Consider the following 22,791-nt stretch of genomic DNA (forward strand, 5'->3'; position numbering starts at 1 on the left):
GAGACCAGTCTCATCAGACAGTTGAATATTTGATCACCTGATGGGCTTTCACTGTCCAATATCAGCTATACAGTTTGTTGAAAGCTTCTCACCACAGTTAAGCTGCTGAATTCCGTATCTTTTCTTCCATCTATTGATCCAACCTTCATTGTCTGTGAAATCAGGTTCACCTTCGTTCATTTAGAAACTTTAAGGCTTTTTTGTAAGATTGGACCTGATATCGCTACATGTTTTATCTCTATTTTGAGTAAACCACAAGTACAAAGCTTCACTTACTTTTTCGTACTATCGTTTTTTCATAGTCTTCTGATTCACCAAGGCAGTTGCCTCGCTGAAAATACCATTTTTCGATGTTATTGTGATTCTTCTTCTAATCTCCTACTGTTGTTTTTCCCACATTCTAATTGTGTACTTTAAATAAAGTTTCACCATTGTCTAATCTCTTCATGGCTTTCAGTTTTTCTTCCATTGACACAACCACCTTTATACGTTTTGAAGCAATCGCCACAACTTTTAGACAATGTTTATATGCTATGCCCATTGATGTAACTCACCACCAGGAGGCGCTGCGAAATATATAAGTTATCAAAGCGCCTGCACATTGTAAACTACAATTACGAGATAGTTGTGTATAATAACCACACACTATGTGAAGGCGCTAAGTTTTTATGGATATTTGTCTTTCAAATGAATTTCTGTTTGGCCTTATAGCTTGAATGTTAGACCACTTTATTATCAAGTACATGTACGTGTACAATGGCTATAAACATACACTTTTAGCAGATTTTCTTGATAGTGTCAACAAGGTAAACTCTACATCGGTGTTGACAATATAATTCACTTGAACCAGAAGTGCTCATACACGAGCAAAGCTTACAAAAAGCGTGTGAAACCGCGGGGAACAGCTAGTAAAATATAAAGTTCCTACTATATTATGGTCCACTTCACTTCATTTACCATTTGCCTGATTTTTAATTTTATAAATCATCTGAGAATCTGTAAATAAATAACGTATAGGTTAGTAATTTTACATGTTTGTATGTCTTATACATGTTACTTTCTACTGGAAGAAAAATCTTATTATCAATAGATTCAAATCTGCAGCCTTTTAAAAGTTTCCACGCAAAATTTAATGAAAACTAACGAACCATAGACATGCCTTGTGATAATCTATCTTCAGTTTAATATGACTGTCACACATTAAATCTTCTTTTCACCTGACTGTAGACCAAAATAGACTGCAATACATCATAATCTTTTTGTTAATATGGAATTTGATGATGCACCAAAATAATGTACCTTTATAAAAAATCAAACATTAAATAAAAAAATGAACACAGATTACTAATTCACTTCCAAAGAGCAGATCAAAATCAACTTCACAAGCATTGACTAGTAATTCATTATTACTAACTTAAGTTGTTAGTAATAAATTAATACAAGTCTAATAATTGTATATTGAACATAAAAAATAAATATCACAAAAATGTAAAGAGTATAATTTATTGTCTCTTCTTTTTCATTAGGTAATAGAAACATATTTTGGTAAATCAGTATTTAAGGTACATAGATGTCATGATTACGATATGTACAAGTATATACATAAAATGGAATGTTCCTTCACAAAGTAAATGAAAATCAAATTATGTTGTAGCAAACAGATACAACAAGGACTTGACAAACTGGAATATCTCTGAACCTCCAAGTTTGGACTCCCCATACACTCGATCTACAAATGTTATTGGAACCTGGAAACAGAAAAATGACCATAATGTAATAATTACCTAAAATTTATACTTTCAAGTATTCATAAAAATTCTAGGTACTAGGATTTATGATAAAGTTAGTATATACAAGTACTGTTTTCTGTAGTTAAAAGATTTATTGATTTCATGGTACTAAGTCTCCCGTACCATACTCTTTTATTCAGAATTTTTTTATAGTTCCTTCCGCAATTTGTGACAACTAAGCCCTAGCTAATTATAGGCTCATTAAATCTTCAGAGCTGTATGGTTGTCTCATTAGATTATGAACTTAACTCTTCTGTATTTCATTGCCATCATTAACTGTACACAGATTGCTAGGGTTTATATTTCTGCCTGAAAGACTTCTTGAGCCTAAGACTTCAGTGTATTTGGCCTTAACAAGTTCAAGCCCAGCCCTCTTTTAGGATATAGCACCCGAAATCCCAAACTTAGTTTTTTAGCCTCTTGTATTTATTTGGCATTTTATTATGAAATATAATTCTTTTTTTTAAGTGGTTTTTACGTAAAAAAGTACTTTTTGCCACCGTAGCGAGTCGTCATCAGTATTAATGATGTGTACACATAGTACTGACTGTGTCACACTGACCAAATATTTATGTTGAAATTTTTGATATAATACATATATGGCGTATAGTAATAACTTAACAAAATTACATAATTTTTAGATTAAATATAACTTTTTACATATGTAACTTAATACTGATACCAATGGTGCTAATGGTACTCATATCTTAAATAACAGTGAAAAATGGGAGAAAAAAGTGGAAATTTGAGTAAACTGATAGTAATGGAAACATGTGAGAGACTGGCAGGAATTAACTAATCAGAACAGCTGGCTACAAATCAACTCACACTCAAGTTGTAACCATTATAAAAAAATAATCATTATTTACTAATCATTGAACACTGATTTTTAGAAACCAAGGCCAATTTGGTATTCTTAGATGTGTAAATAAATCTTTGATATAGTAATAATTATGATTTATAATTAATAATAACAAATTTTCCAGCTTCCAACTGAAAAATACCCCTGTACCTGATGCCAACCATAATGGTGTCGTTGGTAATGGTGGTATGACATGTGCACGATGCCACCATAGCTGAGATCGAACGTGTTAAACACCAAATTCTGAACTAATTAGCAAACGATCCATGGAGAAACAAGTTTTATGTAAATCTACAAATTTACAATTATTTTAACATATTCCAGATGCATAACAACTGCCAATACTTTTGCAAATGCAAAAGAATTATACAAGACTTGTAAATATTTAACTTATTGTAAATTTACACTAGGTAGTTAATGAAAAGGATGCTGACATTGCAACAATACTACTTATAAATAATGTTCTGTTATTTCTACAATGGACATAACATAATCCTTAACAAAGGAATTCATCAGTTATTTTATCCATACCTCTCCGATGGTAAAGTTAAGCTGCCGAGCTCTAATGATCATTTCCATCTGGAAGACATAGCCTTTCGAAACACAGGACTCCACCAATTTGTGTAGCACATCCTTCTTATACAATCTGCCAACAAACCAACCAGTGAATAAGCATATTACATTAAAGTACCTATATATATTTGTAACATAAGTGTATCTGTTGGCTGAGCACTAGCAAAGCCTATAACTCGTGGGGCTGGACAAATTTAATTTCTGTCTGTCTGTTTGCATGATATCTTGAAGACGAACATAGACATAGACTTGAAATAGTCTATGAAGATTCATTTTTATATGAGAAACACAAAGTTTGATTATGGTGCATAACACTCGATGACACTTGTAAATATTTATGCATTGTCTTACAGGTAACTATATGATAGGAACAAAAAAATAGCAGAATAAGTAAACTTGTAAACAAAATCAGTGTACTTGTAGCCTAACTAACATCATTTTAAGGTGACTTGGAGTAAGCTTCATTATTTTAATAACGCAGATATGAAACCAAATTTAATGAACAAAAATGTGAATGAATCATGTGCCAAGATATTTCAAGAAACATTTCTCCTGTAGATTTGAAGTTTTGCATGAAAGTTAATTTGTACGTTGACAAGAGTGAGTCTATGTATGATATTGCATGTCCGAGAGCTTGGCTAAGAATCGTTGAAGCCTACCAATCACTTGACTAATACAATTTTTCTTTTTTCCAGGGATGCAAACATTTCTTTTGCGTATGATTGTCGTTTTATCTGTCAATAATAAAATGAGCCATAGACTTTAAATTTTGCATTGAAGCTCAGTGCAGTTACGTGACACATGGTGTGGTGTGGTGTACTGTGTTAAATAGGACTTTGTAGTAGGAACAAGAGAAAAAGTTGATAGTCCAGGTTATTTATTGGATTGAGGATCTTGTGCATGCCAAAATTTTGATAATACATTATTTGTTTCAAAATTATTTATGAGAACTCAGGGTTTGAGCATATTTGAAAACAAATGCATAATGAAATTACAGCGCAAAATTTGGCATAGCCTCTTAAATACTATTCATAACTATATTGCCATTCCCACATTATTGGAAAGTTCTGGAGGGTCTGGGCTGAAATATTGTTTGGGATCTCCCAGATTTTAATTGTATATGAGATTTGAATTGTATGTATTGTATAGCAAATTAAATTTGACTAAGCATTTTCCTACAATCACGTTTTTACTCTCAGCTTCTAATAATTTGAGATCAAATTGCACATTTCACTGGTTTACTCTAAAAAAAAAAAAACATTTCTAGAAGGTGGATATGATTTTTTGAGTTATATAACTTTTAAATATTTATATGAAAAAATCAACCATTATTATTTAAAATTTGATTTTTAGTACTTTTATTTATTAAAAAAAACCTAATTTACTAAAAAAAAACTCATAATAAAACTTTTTATACACTTTATAATGAAATGAGAATTCGAATGGTTTGTTTTAAGTTGCCTATGTTGTATACAATATGAAGGGATTTACTTTTTAATACTTTGAGGATAAATAATTCAATAAATAATTTATGAGTTTAAGGCAAACTTGGAAAAGAACTAACCATCAGACATCTAGATTTCTAACAACCAACATATATGGATTCCACATTTTTCATTCAGCTTACTCTCTAGAGTTATCACAATGAAAGTATTTAAGAAACTCTTAAAGAATACTTGTATATGAATCTTATTCATAGGATGAATTTATTTAACCAATTGATCTAACATTTTTTACAGTAAACTGCATACACATAGGAAATTCAGTTATTTGGGAGGGTTTTATACTAATTTAAATAAATTACTAAATATTTTGTTTATATATTTCAATGAAATTTTCAAAACTGTGGTTCAATAGGTACATTATATATTTTTTACTAAATATTTCTGCTCAATAACTTTACTGAATCTAACATCATTTGTATAGGCCTAAATTGATCATTCAACTCAGGCTGAGAATTGTCACTGAAACTATTTTCCACATATACTTGTTCTGTAGTAATTGAATGATTGTGAATTCAATTTCATTATTCTGTAGTAATGTGATCTGTGAATTCAATTTAATTATCAGTCGAAGAGGAAGAAAGTTCATGAATGTCAATAAAATAACCGATTTCGCTACCACGTTTACAGGACCTCAAAAAACTGCTGTATTGTCTGTTTGGTTATTTTTCCCAAACAATCAGAATAACCAACTGTTGCACAAAAATCTTGTCTCAATTCTAGAGGAAATTAGTAATTTTAAAACTCACCTTCGACAAGTGCTATAATCTAGTGGAGAAACTAAAAACTAGGTGAGATGTCGCCTTCCGAGACAACACCATTCAAGTTTTTTGGCGTTTACAGTACCACACAGTTCACACTCGTCCAAGTGGGTCAATGGGTTAATTAACAAAGCTGTTGCTTAACATACCAAAAACAAAACTAATTGTAATACAATTAAGGGATTTTCAATTATAATGTGTATAAAATAATTTATATTCATGTTTATAATTTGTTTAATTGTACAATACTTCTTTAGAGAAAATAAATCAGTTACAATTTCAAATATTTTTTTTGTTATACATATTTAAATCAACAGAATATTATCATATTTTAAACATTAGAGTCATAAAATCAGTCTTTTTCGAGATATCTTGCCACAAGATACATTTACATTTTTCTAAGCTTTGTATTGATTCATGTATATAATACATGTTGTAAATAATTATTCTTCTCAGAATAAAAGGTAATTCAAAGTAATATTGTTTTGTATATAACAAACAATACAATAACTATGAAGTTTCAGTAATTATTGTCACGTTTTTGTATAAAATATAGTTACAATAAATAAAAATGCCAAAAAAAACATAAATCAGCAAGTAATTTTCATTTTTTACACAAATACACAGTGCAACACAATATTTATCTGTTCAACCCGGAAACAGTTGATGATGTAACGATACACAAATTTTGCACTTCTTCTTCATCAAGCCTAGGCCAATGGCAGCAAACAATACTCACAGACTGCTACATCAAAATTCCATTTTTTTAATCTTAAAATATAACAGTTTCTTTATAAAAAATATATCCAAACAATTTTTGTCAAAACAAAAATAGATTTGAGTCGCTTTCCATTATAGAAAAATACACATGCAGTCATAATTCAATCAATTTTTATATGTGTAAAGAAAATGTATAGACTTGTAACATAAACCCAACATGTTTAGAAGAGCTGTTCTTTTCAGTGATGTAAGTTTCATTATCGCAAAATGAAAATTCTCTTTGGTGTGATAGTTGGAAATATAGTTTTTACTCTTCTCCCACATCTGTGGCAGGCACTAACAATGCGACTGTTTTATAAATTGCTAAAGTCAAGTGACATGGTTTAAGGAAAATTTTAATATCTTTTAGGCATTATTTAGTTCATTGAGAACACGTAAATATAATTTTTGTCGGGTTTAAAGCCTTGTTTGATAGTTAAATACGTCATAGAATCGACTAATACAGCCACTCAAAATAAGTCACTGGCCACTAGGAGGGTTAAGAAAACTAAAATTACATTCTTTTAGTAACCAGTTAAATCAAAATTTTGCCAATGATTCTCTACCATATCTTATGTCTACTTATCAAGCTTCAACATTTCATGAATATTTCATTTTTATGAGAATTAATTAAACCAGAACCATTTATAAAGAAACTGAAATATTTTATTGTATTGCAATTAATGTGATTATAACAATTTTAGAATCATATGTCGTCCAGGCATTAGCTTTCATTGTGTATTCACTAAAATCAGTATTAATTTGTTATCTGATTTAATCCCAGGGACAGTGTAAGTGTGAAAAAGCATGTCAGATATCTGAAGACCAGATTATTGACCTAAACACTAGATATACTAACCTAAAACTTCCTGTGAGATCAGAGGCCCCGGGCCTCAGCAGCAACTGAGTGATAAAGTTTGCTCCTCGACTAATCAACTTTCTCTTGAAGTCCCAGCCATAAACGCCACCTGACCCAACGTAGCGAGTACCTGACACCAGGTCCAAGTTTTGCTCTTGCTGCAGAGATATCATCTCCAGGATAAACTTGGGCTGAAACACACAACAAGTTCATTATCAACTTTAGAATTCACAAAAAAATTTCTTAAGAATCATGCATTTGGTCTATACTTGTTTTTTTTTTTCAATATAAATTAATGAATACACTGTATATGTGGAGATTAAAAATATAACTTCAATGTTAAAACAAAGCTAGTGAGATAATGCAAACATGCTTATTGCAAACAGTATATTGTATCCTTATAGATTGAGTACCAGGTGCATCATATGTGTTTTATAACAAAACTTACTCTCATAGACCAAGGGATCATAATGTTTCCTATAGACCATAGCTGAAAAAGCACCTGCCACTAACACTACATAGCCAGAAACTGGTACAGGATTAAAGCTTTCATTAGTATAGTAGGGTACATATGGGCCATACATTGCAGCTGGATTATTTTCAAGTTTTATGACGAATTTACTACACATTATCTATCACAGTGCAAACTCACATGTTTTTGTATCTCAAACGGTTATCAATATGTTGATTATATGTAAATCCCACATGAATTAAATGTTTTATATTTCTGCTCTCACAAAATCGACCTACTTCTTCTGACTGAGCGAGAAGGACTATTTGTATGTTTATATGAGAAATATACATTGTATAGGGGACATCCACTTGACTAGTGTAGTAGATGTGATGTCCTATGATTCCCAGACATTTGTGCTATCATGTTGAAATAAATCTAACACATACTCACATGATGGGATAGATCAGCATCCATAATGACAATGAAGTTGCCAGTAGCGTGCTTTATCCCATGAATATAGGCTGTCCCAAGACCAAGCTTCTTCTCCCTTGGTCGTAAAACCTATTACACATAAAATTACAATACAATGTACAATAATACAAGTGTGTAAATAATACAATGTACAATAATACATGTAAAGGTAAAAGTGTGCCAGACATATTGAGTAACAAAATTTGAATAAGTTAGATGTAAAATTCCTAGTCTATAAACTTTGTCATTCCCAAGATGTCTATGAACAGACAGACAATCAAACAGAAGATACATTTTTACAAACCTCAGGCTGAGAGAAGAGAAATTTTACCAGCCTACTGAGTTATATGCTTCAATGACGCTCAGCAAAATCCCTTGGATGGCCATACACCATCATCAAACTCATTCTTTATTTATTACTTAGAAATGAGGTTTTCATGCAAAATTTAAAATATAGGTGGATAGTTAAGTTATGCTAACTCTCAGCCAAACCCCAAAGAAGGACACACCCATCATCAAACACAAACGTTGCAAACATGCAAAATTTCAAGTCCATAGCACAATTCATTCTCGAGATATGTCCCTCAGTTACAGGATTTTGTAATGCTCTGTTAAATCCCGGATGTTGGTGGCATTCACAATTATTGAATTCTATCTTGTCTACACACAAATAAGCTGATACAACGGCTGAGCAAGGTGATACCGAAGGACCCAACAGAACATAACAAACATCTAACTGACCAAACCGATTAAGTAACCTTATTACACTTGTTACTAAGTTAAGTGTTAAAATGTCAAATGACTATACTCAGTTTGTTTTGAAACTTTTTATTTTATAATTGTCTTGTTGCCACCATGGCTTCCCACCTATAAGACCAAATTAATATTCACTAACACACGAGTGTATAGGTCAGTTCGTTCATGAAATATCATGTGGTCACAACATGTGAAATGGATATGAATTTTTTCAGCCCCTAAATTGATAGTCTTTGCTAACATTTATTTTATTTTTTTATTTATTTATTATTTAACAGAAAACCATTACATGCAACTACATTACAAACAATAAGCATTCAATGTTTGAAGAAAAACATTTACACAATAGCTATATATTACATGGATGGCAGCAGGCAACAACATTAATCAAACAAGAGTCCATTAGATTAGAGCGCGTATACAACCAATGACAATACTATAAGTAATATAAATAACAATAATCATAATAAAAGAATATAAATATATATAAATACACACATATATGTACAATAAAAAACTAAGAACCAATAACATAAATATATGTTAAGCATTAACAAAGAGATAGTGGAACATTCTATAATAATCAACAGTATTAATCATGCATAGCAACTAGCAGCCGTGCACAAAACACATCCACGTCCAACTAAATCCAGCTTATTAAAAATCTATCAATTCAAGAAGTAATATCAATACAAAAACAATAACAATACGATAACAATAACATTGTGATACAAATAACAATGTGATAAAAATAACCATGTGATAACAATAACAATAACGATAATAATACAAGAAATATAATAAAAACCATAACAACTAACGTAAATTATCGGTAAGCATTAACAAGAAAATAAACCATGCAACATACAATAACAAACCATTACTTCGCCATAACATCGAATAACAACTCTGCAACAATAATTCATTACATCAACCACAGCCACTCAGAAATACCACAAGTGGTCCCCTGAGTGCACCACCATTCGCAGTACTGGCACTGATCACAGTGAGACATCACAGTACCACTGACAACATGTGACACTGTGGTCCTTTAAAGGCACCACCAATTAAATATTTACACAAACAGCACCACTGCTAATGATCACCAGAGAAGTGGAAGTTCTTAATTGATCTTCGGAAAGTAGCCTCCGACATGAAGAAGAAGTCCACCTCTTCAGACAATGAGTTTCCAAGATGTTGCATCCTGACCATGGCGCTGTTTATTTCATAGTTAGTCACATGATGGAATCTACGAAAAAGTTCTCTGGATCTTGTATGAGAAGGCAGACGAAAAAACACACGTTCCAACAACTCAAGACAATCAATCAGACCATTGATGATTTTATAAAGAAACATTAGATCTTGGACTTTTCTTCTGGCTGCCAATGGTGGAAGACACAGCACTTCAGCCAAACGGTCCACAGTTACCTCTCTGTACAGGAAGCCAGTTCGGACCCCCAGATAACGTAAAAACTTGGTTTGAATCCTTTCGAGGTCATTTATCAAGATTGACTGGTGCGGGGACCACACTACAGAGGCATATTCGACAATCGGCCTTACCATTGAACAGTAAAACGTTCTTAGTGTACCAGGATCACTAAATGGCTTAGCAGATCGCATCAAAAAAACCAAGGGCTCATATGGCTTGTAGGCACTTCTTAGCAATATGAGCGTCGGCATTCAAAGTAGGTGTCCATACCACACCCAGATCACAAACCGAGGGAGGCCGTCGTATGACATCACTACCAATACTATAATTGAAATGAGTTGGTGATTTGACCTGTGAAATGTAATTGCTAAGCACTTTTTGCTATTTAGCGCCATATTGTTCTGCTCGCACCATCCCTCTATTGCAGTTAAGTCATCTTGAAGAACCTTACAATCATCAGGGTGTTGAATCGCCTTAAAGATCTTGATGTCATCGGCAAAGAGTAAAGTATTTAGTCAACAAATACAAGAGTGAGTGCATTTTGAATGAAAGCACAACAGGTGATCTACACCAAGTGGTTAACTGTCAAGAAAGAGGGTTATGAAATTTGAGATAAGTCCTCATTACGGTTACACTTTCATACAAACTTAAAAAAAATCTTTTAATGCGTAGAAGAAAAGAAGTATTTATAAGAAAATTAAAAGTTACACTAGCCTAATTTCAATCAATAAAGAGATCGCAAATATCTTTAACACGTTCACTGTGGGAAAACTTTTCAATAGAGTTGGCCAAAACCGATCATTTTTGTTTCCTGTAAAAACTTACCTTGTGACATCAAAGAGTAGGAATGAAGCTCCAAATGATTTTTGTTGGTATTACAGGCCATTAGTGATAATGTCACAAGTTCCAATTCACCAGTGGGCCTGGTGTATATGTAACGCAATAGTTCAGTGGTGTCCCAACTGAGTGGGTTGTGTCACCTGAACTATTTTCACTCACCATCATTAACACTAACTCACTAATAATTTTAGTTTGTATGTATGCCATAGCTAAACATAATTATATACATATACTCTAGTTGGATCAACTTGTACTGCAGAACCAAAAATGAGACCTATCACATAACTCACTAAGACATCAACGACAATACAGGACACAATCAATCATCTAGAACAAGTGGCTGGACCACGCTGATCTATTGTTACTACTGGTGTGCCGGCTGTTATGTGTGCAGAACCAGGTGGGGCCACCGGTAGGCCTGTTACACTAAGTGTGCGTTTTATGTCTAAATGTGTACATAAAGAAAACATTACAATCTGCAAAGGTTTTGAATACCACTTCTATTTACTCATATTACCCTCTAAAAGATTTGTTTTTAAACCCTTAACAAATCATATTACCAATAAAGTGAATAATACTATGTGTATTCTAACTAATGCTGGTTTGTCTATCCAGATAAATTATTATGATATGACTAGTTTTAATAATCAAATAAGAAATATTTATTATATAATACTCACAATTTTCTTTGTGCCATAAATTTTTTCAAGTTGTTTTGCTGCTTCCAGTGTACCATCTGGGCTGCCATCATCTATTACAATTATTTCGTAGTCATAACCACTGAAATTTTAAACAAAACAATTATGTACATAGTCAAGAATAATGAAAATAATTTTATCATAGCATCCTGTCAAAAACTTTAATTCACAAATAGTGTACACATTAGCCAATAACTCTTGATTAACACTGGAAGTTAACAGTTAAACAATCTATCATGGTTTTCTTTACTTGTTGTGCCATCATTTAAAATCTGCATTAATTATTAAATTAAGTATAATTATGTAATTATTATTATAAATAATTAATAATTATTAAATTAAGTGTATATACATTGTGTTATAAGAATATTAAGGCCAACATTTATATATAAATAATTACTCAAAACTTTTTGAACAAATTTTGTGCATTACAGTTTTTTTTAATAATTCTGACAAAAGATTTCTAAAGTTTCAGAAAAATATGTTTTAAAAGTCAATACTCATTTTAAATATGATTTAATTTATTTTTATATTATTTTTTTTAATTTCCTTAAAAAATAGTATAGAAAAACAAATCTGCAAGTATGCACGAAGTGGCAAAAATGATCAGCACTGGGAAAAATGTAATCAGCTCTTTGAGGGTTAAGAATCAAAAACGGTTATAGCTATGCTAAATTTATAAATACCCAAAAATACCATGACGTTCTTTTTACTTTTACCAAATGACTGTGTTTCAATCTTGTTTGCTCAGCACTTAACGAAAACAACTAAAAGTATTGAATAGAGCTTAAAAACTAAAAATAATCTCATTTTGGGTATTTAAATGACCATTGGATAAATACTTAATTTATATTTACCTTCCCACTAGGTATTTAACCAGCTCACATCACTAATTGCATTGGTTCAGATTCAGCCTATAGTTAAATATCTTGTGTCCTGATATTACTGATATTCATATATGATTTTATGTAGGTATATATGCTTACTGAAAACTCAAAAACGTCACTCTCATTATATATTAGTTTTGCCAAAAACTCTAATGTACTTGTTATTCTTTTATTACAGATATGTTAATTCTTCCTAAATTATTTGTTAACTTTTATTATTTGACTGAATGATATGAAGTAACTTTTTTCAATTTAAACATGAACTACTTTATTTCCTATCTTAGTATGACTTTCTAATTTAATTACTTTGATATCTTTTTCAGGATTAAAATGAAATAATCCTGTTTAATAACCACACTTGTGTCATGGTTTTAATTATTTTACTGCTTCTTCTTCAAATATTATCTGCTGGTTGTGCAATACCGATTGTATTCATCATCTCGAATGCTAAACAATACGAATACGAGTTGGCAACTCATCTGAACTTATTTAACTGAACTTACCTAATGTGTTAAGGTAACAGTTTCCGATAATATACCGTATTTAGAAGCGTACAGCTTGAGGACTTCGTCTAGAGGTTGACCAAAGTCACAGCCTGATGCAGTACAAAAAGAGAAAGAGAATCTCCAATACAGACTTTGTTCAAGCAAATGTGTAACTAAGATAGCACCTACTAGCTTTCCTTAAATATCTCGTACAAGACAGAGAGCACCTCTGATTTACCAATAGGTAATACATTGTCTAGCAGTAAGGCAGTAACATTACCTAGCTAATAGGTGCTGGCCTCCGGTTGAAAGTTTTGATGGTACAGAAATAAAGTACACCATCGTATTCTGTTTTGACGTTGTTTCGTCTCATCAGGTATAATTTTGAGCCGTTGCCATTACAGTATTGGTGAATCTTTATCATACACGGCAGATTGATAGATCATTAAGACATTTGTATTGTAGAAAGTTTCAATGATTTGTATGACAGCATGCGCTTATTTATATAGAATAAGTAGTCCTGTTCATTCTAGACACTATTCCTCCGTATTTTTTACTTGTTTGTACTTTGTTAACAAATACAAATTTATGAGTATAGGCTAGATGTACAGCAGATTATATCTGTCACTATATTACAGTGAACTAAGTTGAAGTTTGAGATATGCCTCACTTTAAGTTCCATCTCAGCCAGTGTAGAAGATACTCAACTATGGTAAAAATTATGGCATGAACTTGGTTTCTATAACGCTATGTTAAAGGGTCATCCATATCAAATGAACACAGTGTATAAACATGACCACCTCAGAATTTGATGAAATTCGGTATGAAGGTATTATAAAAATTGCTTATTTTCTCCCAAATATTGCAAACGGTTTTAAAGTTACAGCTGTGTAAAGATTCTCAAAAAACCACAACCAACATATTTTAAAATCACCATAGTTTTTCTCCTAATTGAGCTGGACAGATGTGAATGGTGTGATTTTACTCAGTGTTAAATGCTCTTTCTTTTGATGTACAAGACAACATATATTATCATACAAATATCAAAATTTCAATTCATTTCATTCAAAATTTACATTGAAAGAATAAAAAAGTGCATTTTTTGAAAATTAAAAAAATCTATAAATAGTTTACATTTTTCATAAGTGATTCTCAAAATTTCAAAGAGGGAGTCTAATAGGTTTATAGTTAAATATATTTTTAAAAGGGTGTTTTATGAAACTGTTAAGTCAGACTACTTGCTACAGATTTCTTAACTATATTACATTAATAATATACTATAAAAAACATTTTTAACACTTACATCTTAGGCAAAAGTTATTGTGAAGTTTTTAAGTAAATCCTTCCTGTAGGAGTGATGGTATCAACTTTACAAAGTACGTCAATGGTATTCAATATATCTAGATAAAGGACCAGCAGGGTGCAGAAATGTCACTTCCACTTTTTCCTTCATTCATCTCTAACATATACGCTAGCCAACACTTTTGGTCATATGCAGGGGTTATATACCCATATCTGACATTTTTTACTTTTTCAGGGCATTTATAGATGGTCAATTAAACAGGTCTTTTGAACAGGTCATGATAGTGAACGCACTCCTACTGGCCATAACCTGAATAACAATGTCCAGTGGGACGAGGTTGAAGCAGCAATCTTGAGCTGCACCCGGCACACTAGGAAAAGCCCCAGTGATAGCAAGGCAAGCCATCCTTTGGATGCCAACCAGATAAGCTACCACCATCTTGGCCTCCGTTTTTGGCCACCAGACAACAGCCCCATACATTACAAGGAAGAACAACCTACAGTCAACAGATATCGCAGCTGCGTTACCGCCAAGCAGAATCTACATTAATGAACACTTAACGGCTGAGAACAAAGCGCTACTGGGAAAGGCCAGGAGACTTTTACGTGAAAGGGAGCTGTATTTCGCTGGTTACGTCAACGGAAAAGTTCTGGTGAAGCGCCGAGAAGGTGATAACGCTAGGAGAGTGACAACCCTTGATGATCTCGACACCTTCATTACAGAATCTCGTTAATTCTGAAGATCATTATTTTATTTTCGTAAGTAATGTACTTGTATTTTGATTTGTTGAAGTAAAGTAATGTAGTTTTTATTTTCAAGTTCTGTACAAATATTTTTGTTATTTATAATTTACATACATAGGTAAACAATGGTTTAATATGGTATAAAACAGCATTAGTTAAGTTTTTCTTTGTTTTGCATGTAATAATAATGAAGGAAAATCATTCTTTTGAGGATTATTGCTCTGAGCCCAACCAAGTTTTATGATCTATGTGTGAATGTATGTAAGTTCACAGTTCACACAGTTCACAAACTCTTAATTCATTTTTAATATAAGTCACAATACATTGTCCCAATGCACCCTGCAAGGTGCGTGCGGGAACCAAAGCTAAACAATTATATGTCCATTTACTACTGACTTGCTGCATTTTCTTGCTATGATATTTTTATTTATATAAATATGGCCTGTTTACACTGTAATCAATACATTTCTCTGTTTTATAGTTTTTAAATAATTACATTTGGTTACTTGAACAAAACAAAAAAACTATATTTTTACTTAGTTTGCATTGTGCGCATTTGCATACGCATACATATGGCACTACAACAAATAACCATTATATAAACTATGAGATTGTACAACGATATAAACTGTGACAATGTATAACAATGTAATCTATGAGAATGTATAACAATATAAGCTATGAAAATGTATAACAATATAAACTATGAAAATGTATAACAAGATAATATAATTAACAATTAAATAATAACCAACAACTCATGTACACAACCAATAAATTAACACGTGCTTGTGTGTGTGTGTGTGTGTGCGCGCGCGTGTATGTGTGTGTGTGCGTGTGTGTTCAACAAAAATTGTAAGGGGGCTAGTTTTAATTGATAAGTACATAATTTTAATCATACATTAAAAATAAGAATGGTATAGTTTAGCGTATGACTATGCAAGTAAAATATAGGACTCTGTTATGCTTGTTTCATAAATAAAGTTAGGAATGCATATTGTAATTTGTTTTCTTTCAATTTTTAATATTTAAGAATATTATGAAATTTTCTTTTTAAGATAAAGGGTTTTATTATGTTGCTCATTTAATGTATATTGATGTAGAATACTCTTAAGCTAAACTTGATTTTAGTTCGGAACACAGTTGTGTTTATATTAATTGTCATAAACACATATGTATATATCAGATTAGATATTAATATTAAGATTAAATAATTTAGTTCATGGTTTATTATTTTTATCATACACTAAAATAGTGATTGTATAATAATAGTGAGCTTAGCAGAAGACTATGCGCACAAAATTTATCGATTCAGTTCTTATTCTCATGTTATAGTGTTTAATAATTGGAGTATATGTTTTTTAGAACTTTTTTGTATTGGTACTATGCCAACTTAGATCTTTTTCATATTATAGCGGTATAACTTAAAACATAAACATGACTATTAAATAAAATTAGTACTGTTCACTGGGCAGGTGGGCTTCGTGGGCTATGGATCCGATAGAGGGCAGCGATAATGATCTAATTGAAATTAACTCATGCATACAAATCCCAGATTTTTCACTTCTCAATAAATTTTTTAGTAGCAACAATGGTCACGACAAACTAAAAATATATCACTGTAATATTAGGAGCTATTCAAAAAACATAGATGAACTGATGATTTATTTAAGCCATTTGAACTTTAATCTGGATATATTAGTTATGACTGAGTGTTGGCTGAGTGATGGGGTGGAGGGGGTGAGCATTGATGGCTTTGACATTTACTTGACAGATAAGCAACGGAACCGGAATGACGGGCCAATACTTTATGTAAACAAGCGATTGACTGCCACTGCCACGCAGATTACGTTGGGGGAGGTGTTTGGAATTAGTTTAGATTTTATTTATTTAGGAGAACAGTTCAACATACTTGCACTTTACAGAACTTTTGATAGCAATTTACACTTATTTATAGATGAGTTAGAAAATTATTATTCGAGAACGTTTAGAAACAAAATGTGTGTATTGATAGGAGACATAAACATAGACTTGCTTAAGAACGAAGCGCTGACGGATAAATACATGAATTGTTTACTTGGAACGGGACTTGTGAAATGTGTAGACAAACCTACTAGAGTAACTGAAAACACTCAGTCTTGTCTCGATCACATTTTTGTACGATATAGAGATATGAGTAGAGTTAGAGCAGCTGTGGTCGAGACAAGCCTCACAGATCATTACAGCACTGTTTTGACAATAACCGGACCTACTGCCACTAACAAGACACAGACTGATACAGCTACGTACGTAGACCGAATGTTACTTGCTGACAACCTGACACGCGCCCACTGGGAACCCGTACTTGAGTCCTTGGAGGCCAATACTTGTTCCACACTATTTAACGATATAGTACAGAAATCAATCGAGAAGGCCACAAAGTTAAGTAATAAAATATCTACTAGATCTAAGAAACTTAAGCCTTGGATATCTGCGGGATTGATTTGTTCAATAAGAGCGAGGGATAAGTTAAGTAAAAGAATTAAAAAACAACCTTTTAATGTGTCATTAAAACATTATTACCACAACTATAGACAAACTCTAAGCACATCATTAAAACACGCTAAGAGAGAATATTATCGTTCTAAAATTACTGAAAACAGAAAAGACCCTAAAATGTTTTGGGGAATAGTAAACGAATTGGCGGGTAGGGTACAAACCAGGGGTACATTTCCAATACGAAAGTTTCTGCCGACAAATTCAAACATCACTAACGATAAAATTACTCAAGTAGCAAATGATTTCAATAATTATTTTGCGTCTGTTGGGAAAATGTTAGCCGATACAATTAACCCGGTAGGGGACCCAGTGATGAGCGATAGCGACTATAGACTGGATGCGACATTTACGTTACGTACGGTGACAGAACTGGACATAATACGGCACGTGACAAATTTACGTGGAGGCTCTGCCCCGGGTCATGATGGCGTTTCTGCACGGGTCCTCAAGGACAATTTAAGCACTTTTATGAAACCACTGCTATACTTGATCAATTTAAGTATAACCCAGGGAATATTCCCTGACAATTTTAAGTTGGCTAAAGTGTACCCTTTGCACAAGTCAAACAGCTTTACTGACAAAAACAACTTCCGTCCGATATCCCTCTTGAGTGTCTTTGCTAAGGTACTGGAGAAGGTAGTTAAGGAACAGCTCGTACACTTTCTCCAGGTAAATAATGTACTTTCTCAGTGTCAGTATGGGTTTAGGGACGACAGGAGTATTTCGGATGCATTGTTTGATTTAAATAAAGAATTAAATAATGCAATCTCAGAAAACAAAAAATCAATGCTAATCTTTTTAGACCTCAAAAAAGCCTTTGACTCTGTTGATAGAAATAAGTTAATGAATAAATTAGAACAATTAGGTGTTAGGGGCATGGCCCTTACTTGGTTTCAAAGTTATTTTACCAATAGAAAACAATATGTCTCAATTTGTAATGTTAGTAGCGATGCAATTAATGTAGACTACAGCGTAGTTCAAGGGAGTACACTTGGGCCAATTCTGTTCTTATTATATATAAATAATATTGTCAAGCTAAATTTAAACGGAAAAATAACATTATTTGCCGACGACACACTTATTTTTCTGAAAGGAAATATATGGGCGGATGTGAGACGAGAAGCATTAAGTGATTTAATGTTATTGAAAAAGTGGTTTGATCAGAATGTCCTTTCCCTAAATATAACTAAAACAAAATTTATGCCAATTTCTTTGAATCCTCAGTCGGATTATGTCTTAGGAAATCTGATCATACATAATTGTGGAAATCACAGTAACAGTACCTGTATTTGCGAAGCAATCGAAAAAATAAACTCGTATAAATATCTTGGCGTTATTTTAGATTTCCGTTTGAAATGGTCAGATCATATTGAATATCTCAAACAAAAGACCCGAAAGTATATCTTTGCCTTTAAGAACCTTAGGGATATTCTTGCTGTTCAAGAAATGAAAATGGTATATTATGCATACGTGCAATCTCTTTTTGCATTTGGGATAATTTCTTGGGGGGCAGCTTATAAATCAAATCTTGATCCTCTTTTTACGGTTCAGAAATCAATTTTGAAAGTAGCTTTTAAAAAATGTCATAGGTTTTCAACATCCATTTTATTTCAAGAAACTAAAATGTTTACAATAAGACAACTTTTTATAAAATCTCTTTTAATACACATGTATAAAAATTTAGATGATTTATTTGTAAGAACTCAACACACCCATAACACACGTTATTCTAGATCAACAGGAATTCTACCATTGCAATTAACTAAATCTTATTCTAACACCAACTCATACTATCTTGCTCACATGCTTTTTATAAATATGAGTAAACAGTTTCCAAATTTTAGTTTTTTCAGTGAAATTTCTACAATTATTTTTAAAAGGAAAGTTAACCAGTGGTTATTATCATTGTCTATTGAGGAGGCCGAGGCAGTGCTGTCTACGAACTACGGACGGACAGTTTGACATGTAAACAGCCACTACTCCTATCCCATCATCATTCATTATCACTAACTAACCTATTATAATCTGCGGTGACCCTGCTTAATTACCATTGTTGCTAATATGTATATGTTTTAAAATTAATAATATTTAATGCTTTAAAACAGGTACAAATCAAAATTACGCGGTTTTTTACCTTTTAATATATTCATTGCATATTCGCATGTGTATGTGCATGCATATATGTATGTATATATGTATGTGTGTGTGTGGTGTGTAGTGGTGTATTATTTTGTACTATATTTATAATCTTTTTTTTTTTTATTAATCCAGTCCGTTATTTCTTCAGGCGTGAGCAACTCGAGTCTGCGCACAGGCATCATAGCCCATGCAGGCTCATTTCCCTAGGACAATGTTTTTATACATGATGCTATTTTTATGATGTTTATTTTATGTTGTTTATTCTATGATGATTATTTCTTATTCTTTCTTCACATTTCAAACTTTGTTCGGTATGGTAACATTTTAGAAATTAATTGTACAGATTGTATATTGTACATATATTTGGGAAATAAATCAATCAATTCATTCATTCATTCATTAATACAGGTCTGACTACGGAAACATAGAGCCAATACAAAAGCCTCGGCTTAAGTCCCAGAGATCCACCTATCACGCGTCTGCAGTGAATTAAATGCTCCCATAAGTATAAAGGCTGGTAATATGTATAAAATTGTCCGATTGACTTTAAATTTTCACAGGGTGTAGAAAATCTAGTATTGATTCCTTCTTTACACGTTCCTCTGAATTACATCAATTTTAAGTATTCAATCAAGAGGTTTTTGTTTGTTGTTGATCCGGATCAAAAAAAAGAAGTGTCTAGTTTAAGGATTTCTATTACACCATTGAAAACATTTTAAAATATTAATAACTACTAATAAATCTCAATTTACAGTACCTCTAAAATACCTCAAAATAATTTAGTAGACCAACGGGTTGCAACTTGAAATGTTGCCATTACCTGTAAACTAAATTAGAACTGAACTTATGGAGGGCTTGACAGATACAGAATACCCAGAACTTTGTGGCATGTTTAGTAAACCAATAATCATAATCCGATTGTGTTGGTGGCCGCTTATTGTACTGTAGTCATAAACTAATCAGATGGATTTAAGTTCTGAAGAAGTGAACTGTTTTGGGAAAGTTTCAGTGGGGAGACTTTAATAAGCTACCTACACTCATTATTCAATTGTTAGTATCGAACTTCGATATATTATCGTATGGATCAAGAATTTGTATAGTACATTAACAACAGGAATAATGCATTATAAATTTTAGTAACATAAATTTAATAATAACATAATAAAATAACAAATCCAACTATGGCCTAGACCTACACGTTCATGGAAATAATACATCAGAAATACGTTACAATATTTATAGATTGCACGGATAGCAGTGAGCAACCACTTTTGTGAAGTCAGTGACCAAACCGATATATATATATAATTTCCATAAACATTAAATCGCAAAAAGTACTTGCTCCGCCGGGACTCGAACCCGGATCTCTCACTTGCCGGGTGAATGTGCTACCATTACACCACAAAGCGCTTTATATTTATATATATATATATATAAATATATCAGATAATTTCCCTATATTCATTGTTATTTTCATATTCTCAACAAATTAGTTAATTCTTGCTGTTTATTGTTTACATGAAAAATGACTGTAACTAATAAGTAGGAAACATATTGTGTTTTGTTAAATAAATTATATTAATATCAGATTATTCATTCGGATAAAAACAATCAAACCATTCCATAAAAACAACCGAATAAAGAGTGAAGGAGAGTGTAGGCCGCTTATTAAAGTCTACCCGTTTCGGTTCGTTAAGCACATCTCTAGTTGTATTAATGATGATGGGCAACACCATTTCACTGATAAGACTGAAATGTTTCTACTCTGCAAAAACTGCCATCTTCTCTTCATTAACACGACTTTCAGCATAGGCTAGGCTACACAATCCAAAAATAAAAGGATACCCAAACAAATCACTCTAACTTCTTAAAAATCTTAAAATATTTATAAACTAAAAATATTCTTTAATTATTTATAAGTAACTTTTACCTTTCATCCATGAATTTCACTATTAACCAAACTATTATAGGGAGGTTTTCACGTTCATTGTATGTAGGAAGAAGAATTGAATATTTATTTTTATTGCTTGAATCACCCATTTGTAATATTTAAAACTTTTGGTTTCTTAATGCTTGATAAATCCGGTGAATAAGTTATCAATTTTAACGAACAAAATCTTGATTACGAACGTTTGTAGTTCTGCTTCTTGGTTATGTTTACATGCCACGGTAACACAAAACAAAACACATCACGAACAAAGAGTATAAAAGAAATTACAAACTCCACAGTGAATTACCCCCGACGAAAAGGGCCAATTCTTTTGGCTGAAATGTCATAATAACACCGTCATTTTTCTTATAACAGGAACATAAAGAGTATCTATGTCTATTTCATTATTATTACTTTATGAACAAACTCTGAGGCGATTACTATGCCTATATTTTTGTCTTCAGTGTTTATAGGTTATAAACTCTTACATGATATATTTCAAATAGTGTTTGTTTATAATATTCTAATAAGCCTTTTCAAATACGTGAAAAATAACTCTTATTCCTTTTTCTAATTGAAGCCTTTTGTGTTTATAATACTTTTCTTTTTACTTGTTTATAGGTTAAGTTTATTGTTGTATTATTAGTGGTTTTCTATCATAACATTGCAGAACGTTCTGGATGATCATTCCTACCCATGTCTGCCTACTCACTCCGCCAACGTAATTGAAAACGAAAATGTAGACTTTGACAAAAGCTATTATGATGGGCGTGAACGAGAGGTTGCTGTCACTAGTTAGGATAAAAGAAGCATTGATGTTAATTTAGAAAACAATATGAAGAAAGAGCCTACCAATTCTAGTGAATTGCAATATTGCAAAACCGAAACGCCACTTCAAACGTCTAGTGAATCAGACAACAGTTATAAAAAAGGTACAAATTCTTTCCCAGAACCAAAACATCCGAAATCCTTTCCAGTATTTATCCCCAATGTTAAGAGCATAAAGTCTATG

At 32.2% G+C, this 22,791-nt stretch overlaps 1 protein-coding gene across 1 annotated transcript; it reads right to left on the reverse strand.

The window, feature by feature from the left end:
- Positions 1–1,487: 1,487 nt before the first annotated feature.
- On the reverse strand, positions 1,488–22,791 carry LOC124367769 (dolichol-phosphate mannosyltransferase subunit 1). The gene is made up of 6 exons (XM_046824874.1): positions 21,780–22,791; positions 11,737–11,836; positions 8,011–8,121; positions 7,107–7,297; positions 3,184–3,298; positions 1,488–1,748 (listed from the first exon to the last, which is right to left on the reverse strand). The coding sequence occupies exons 1-6, from the start codon at positions 21,887–21,889 to the stop codon at positions 1,644–1,646; spliced, it is 732 nt and encodes a 243-aa protein (XP_046680830.1). The 5' UTR covers positions 21,890–22,791; the 3' UTR covers positions 1,488–1,643.

The sequence above is a fragment of the Homalodisca vitripennis genome, chromosome 1 (genome assembly GCF_021130785.1).
Source record: "Homalodisca vitripennis isolate AUS2020 chromosome 1, UT_GWSS_2.1, whole genome shotgun sequence".
Classification (NCBI taxonomy): Eukaryota; Metazoa; Arthropoda; class Insecta; order Hemiptera; family Cicadellidae; genus Homalodisca; species Homalodisca vitripennis.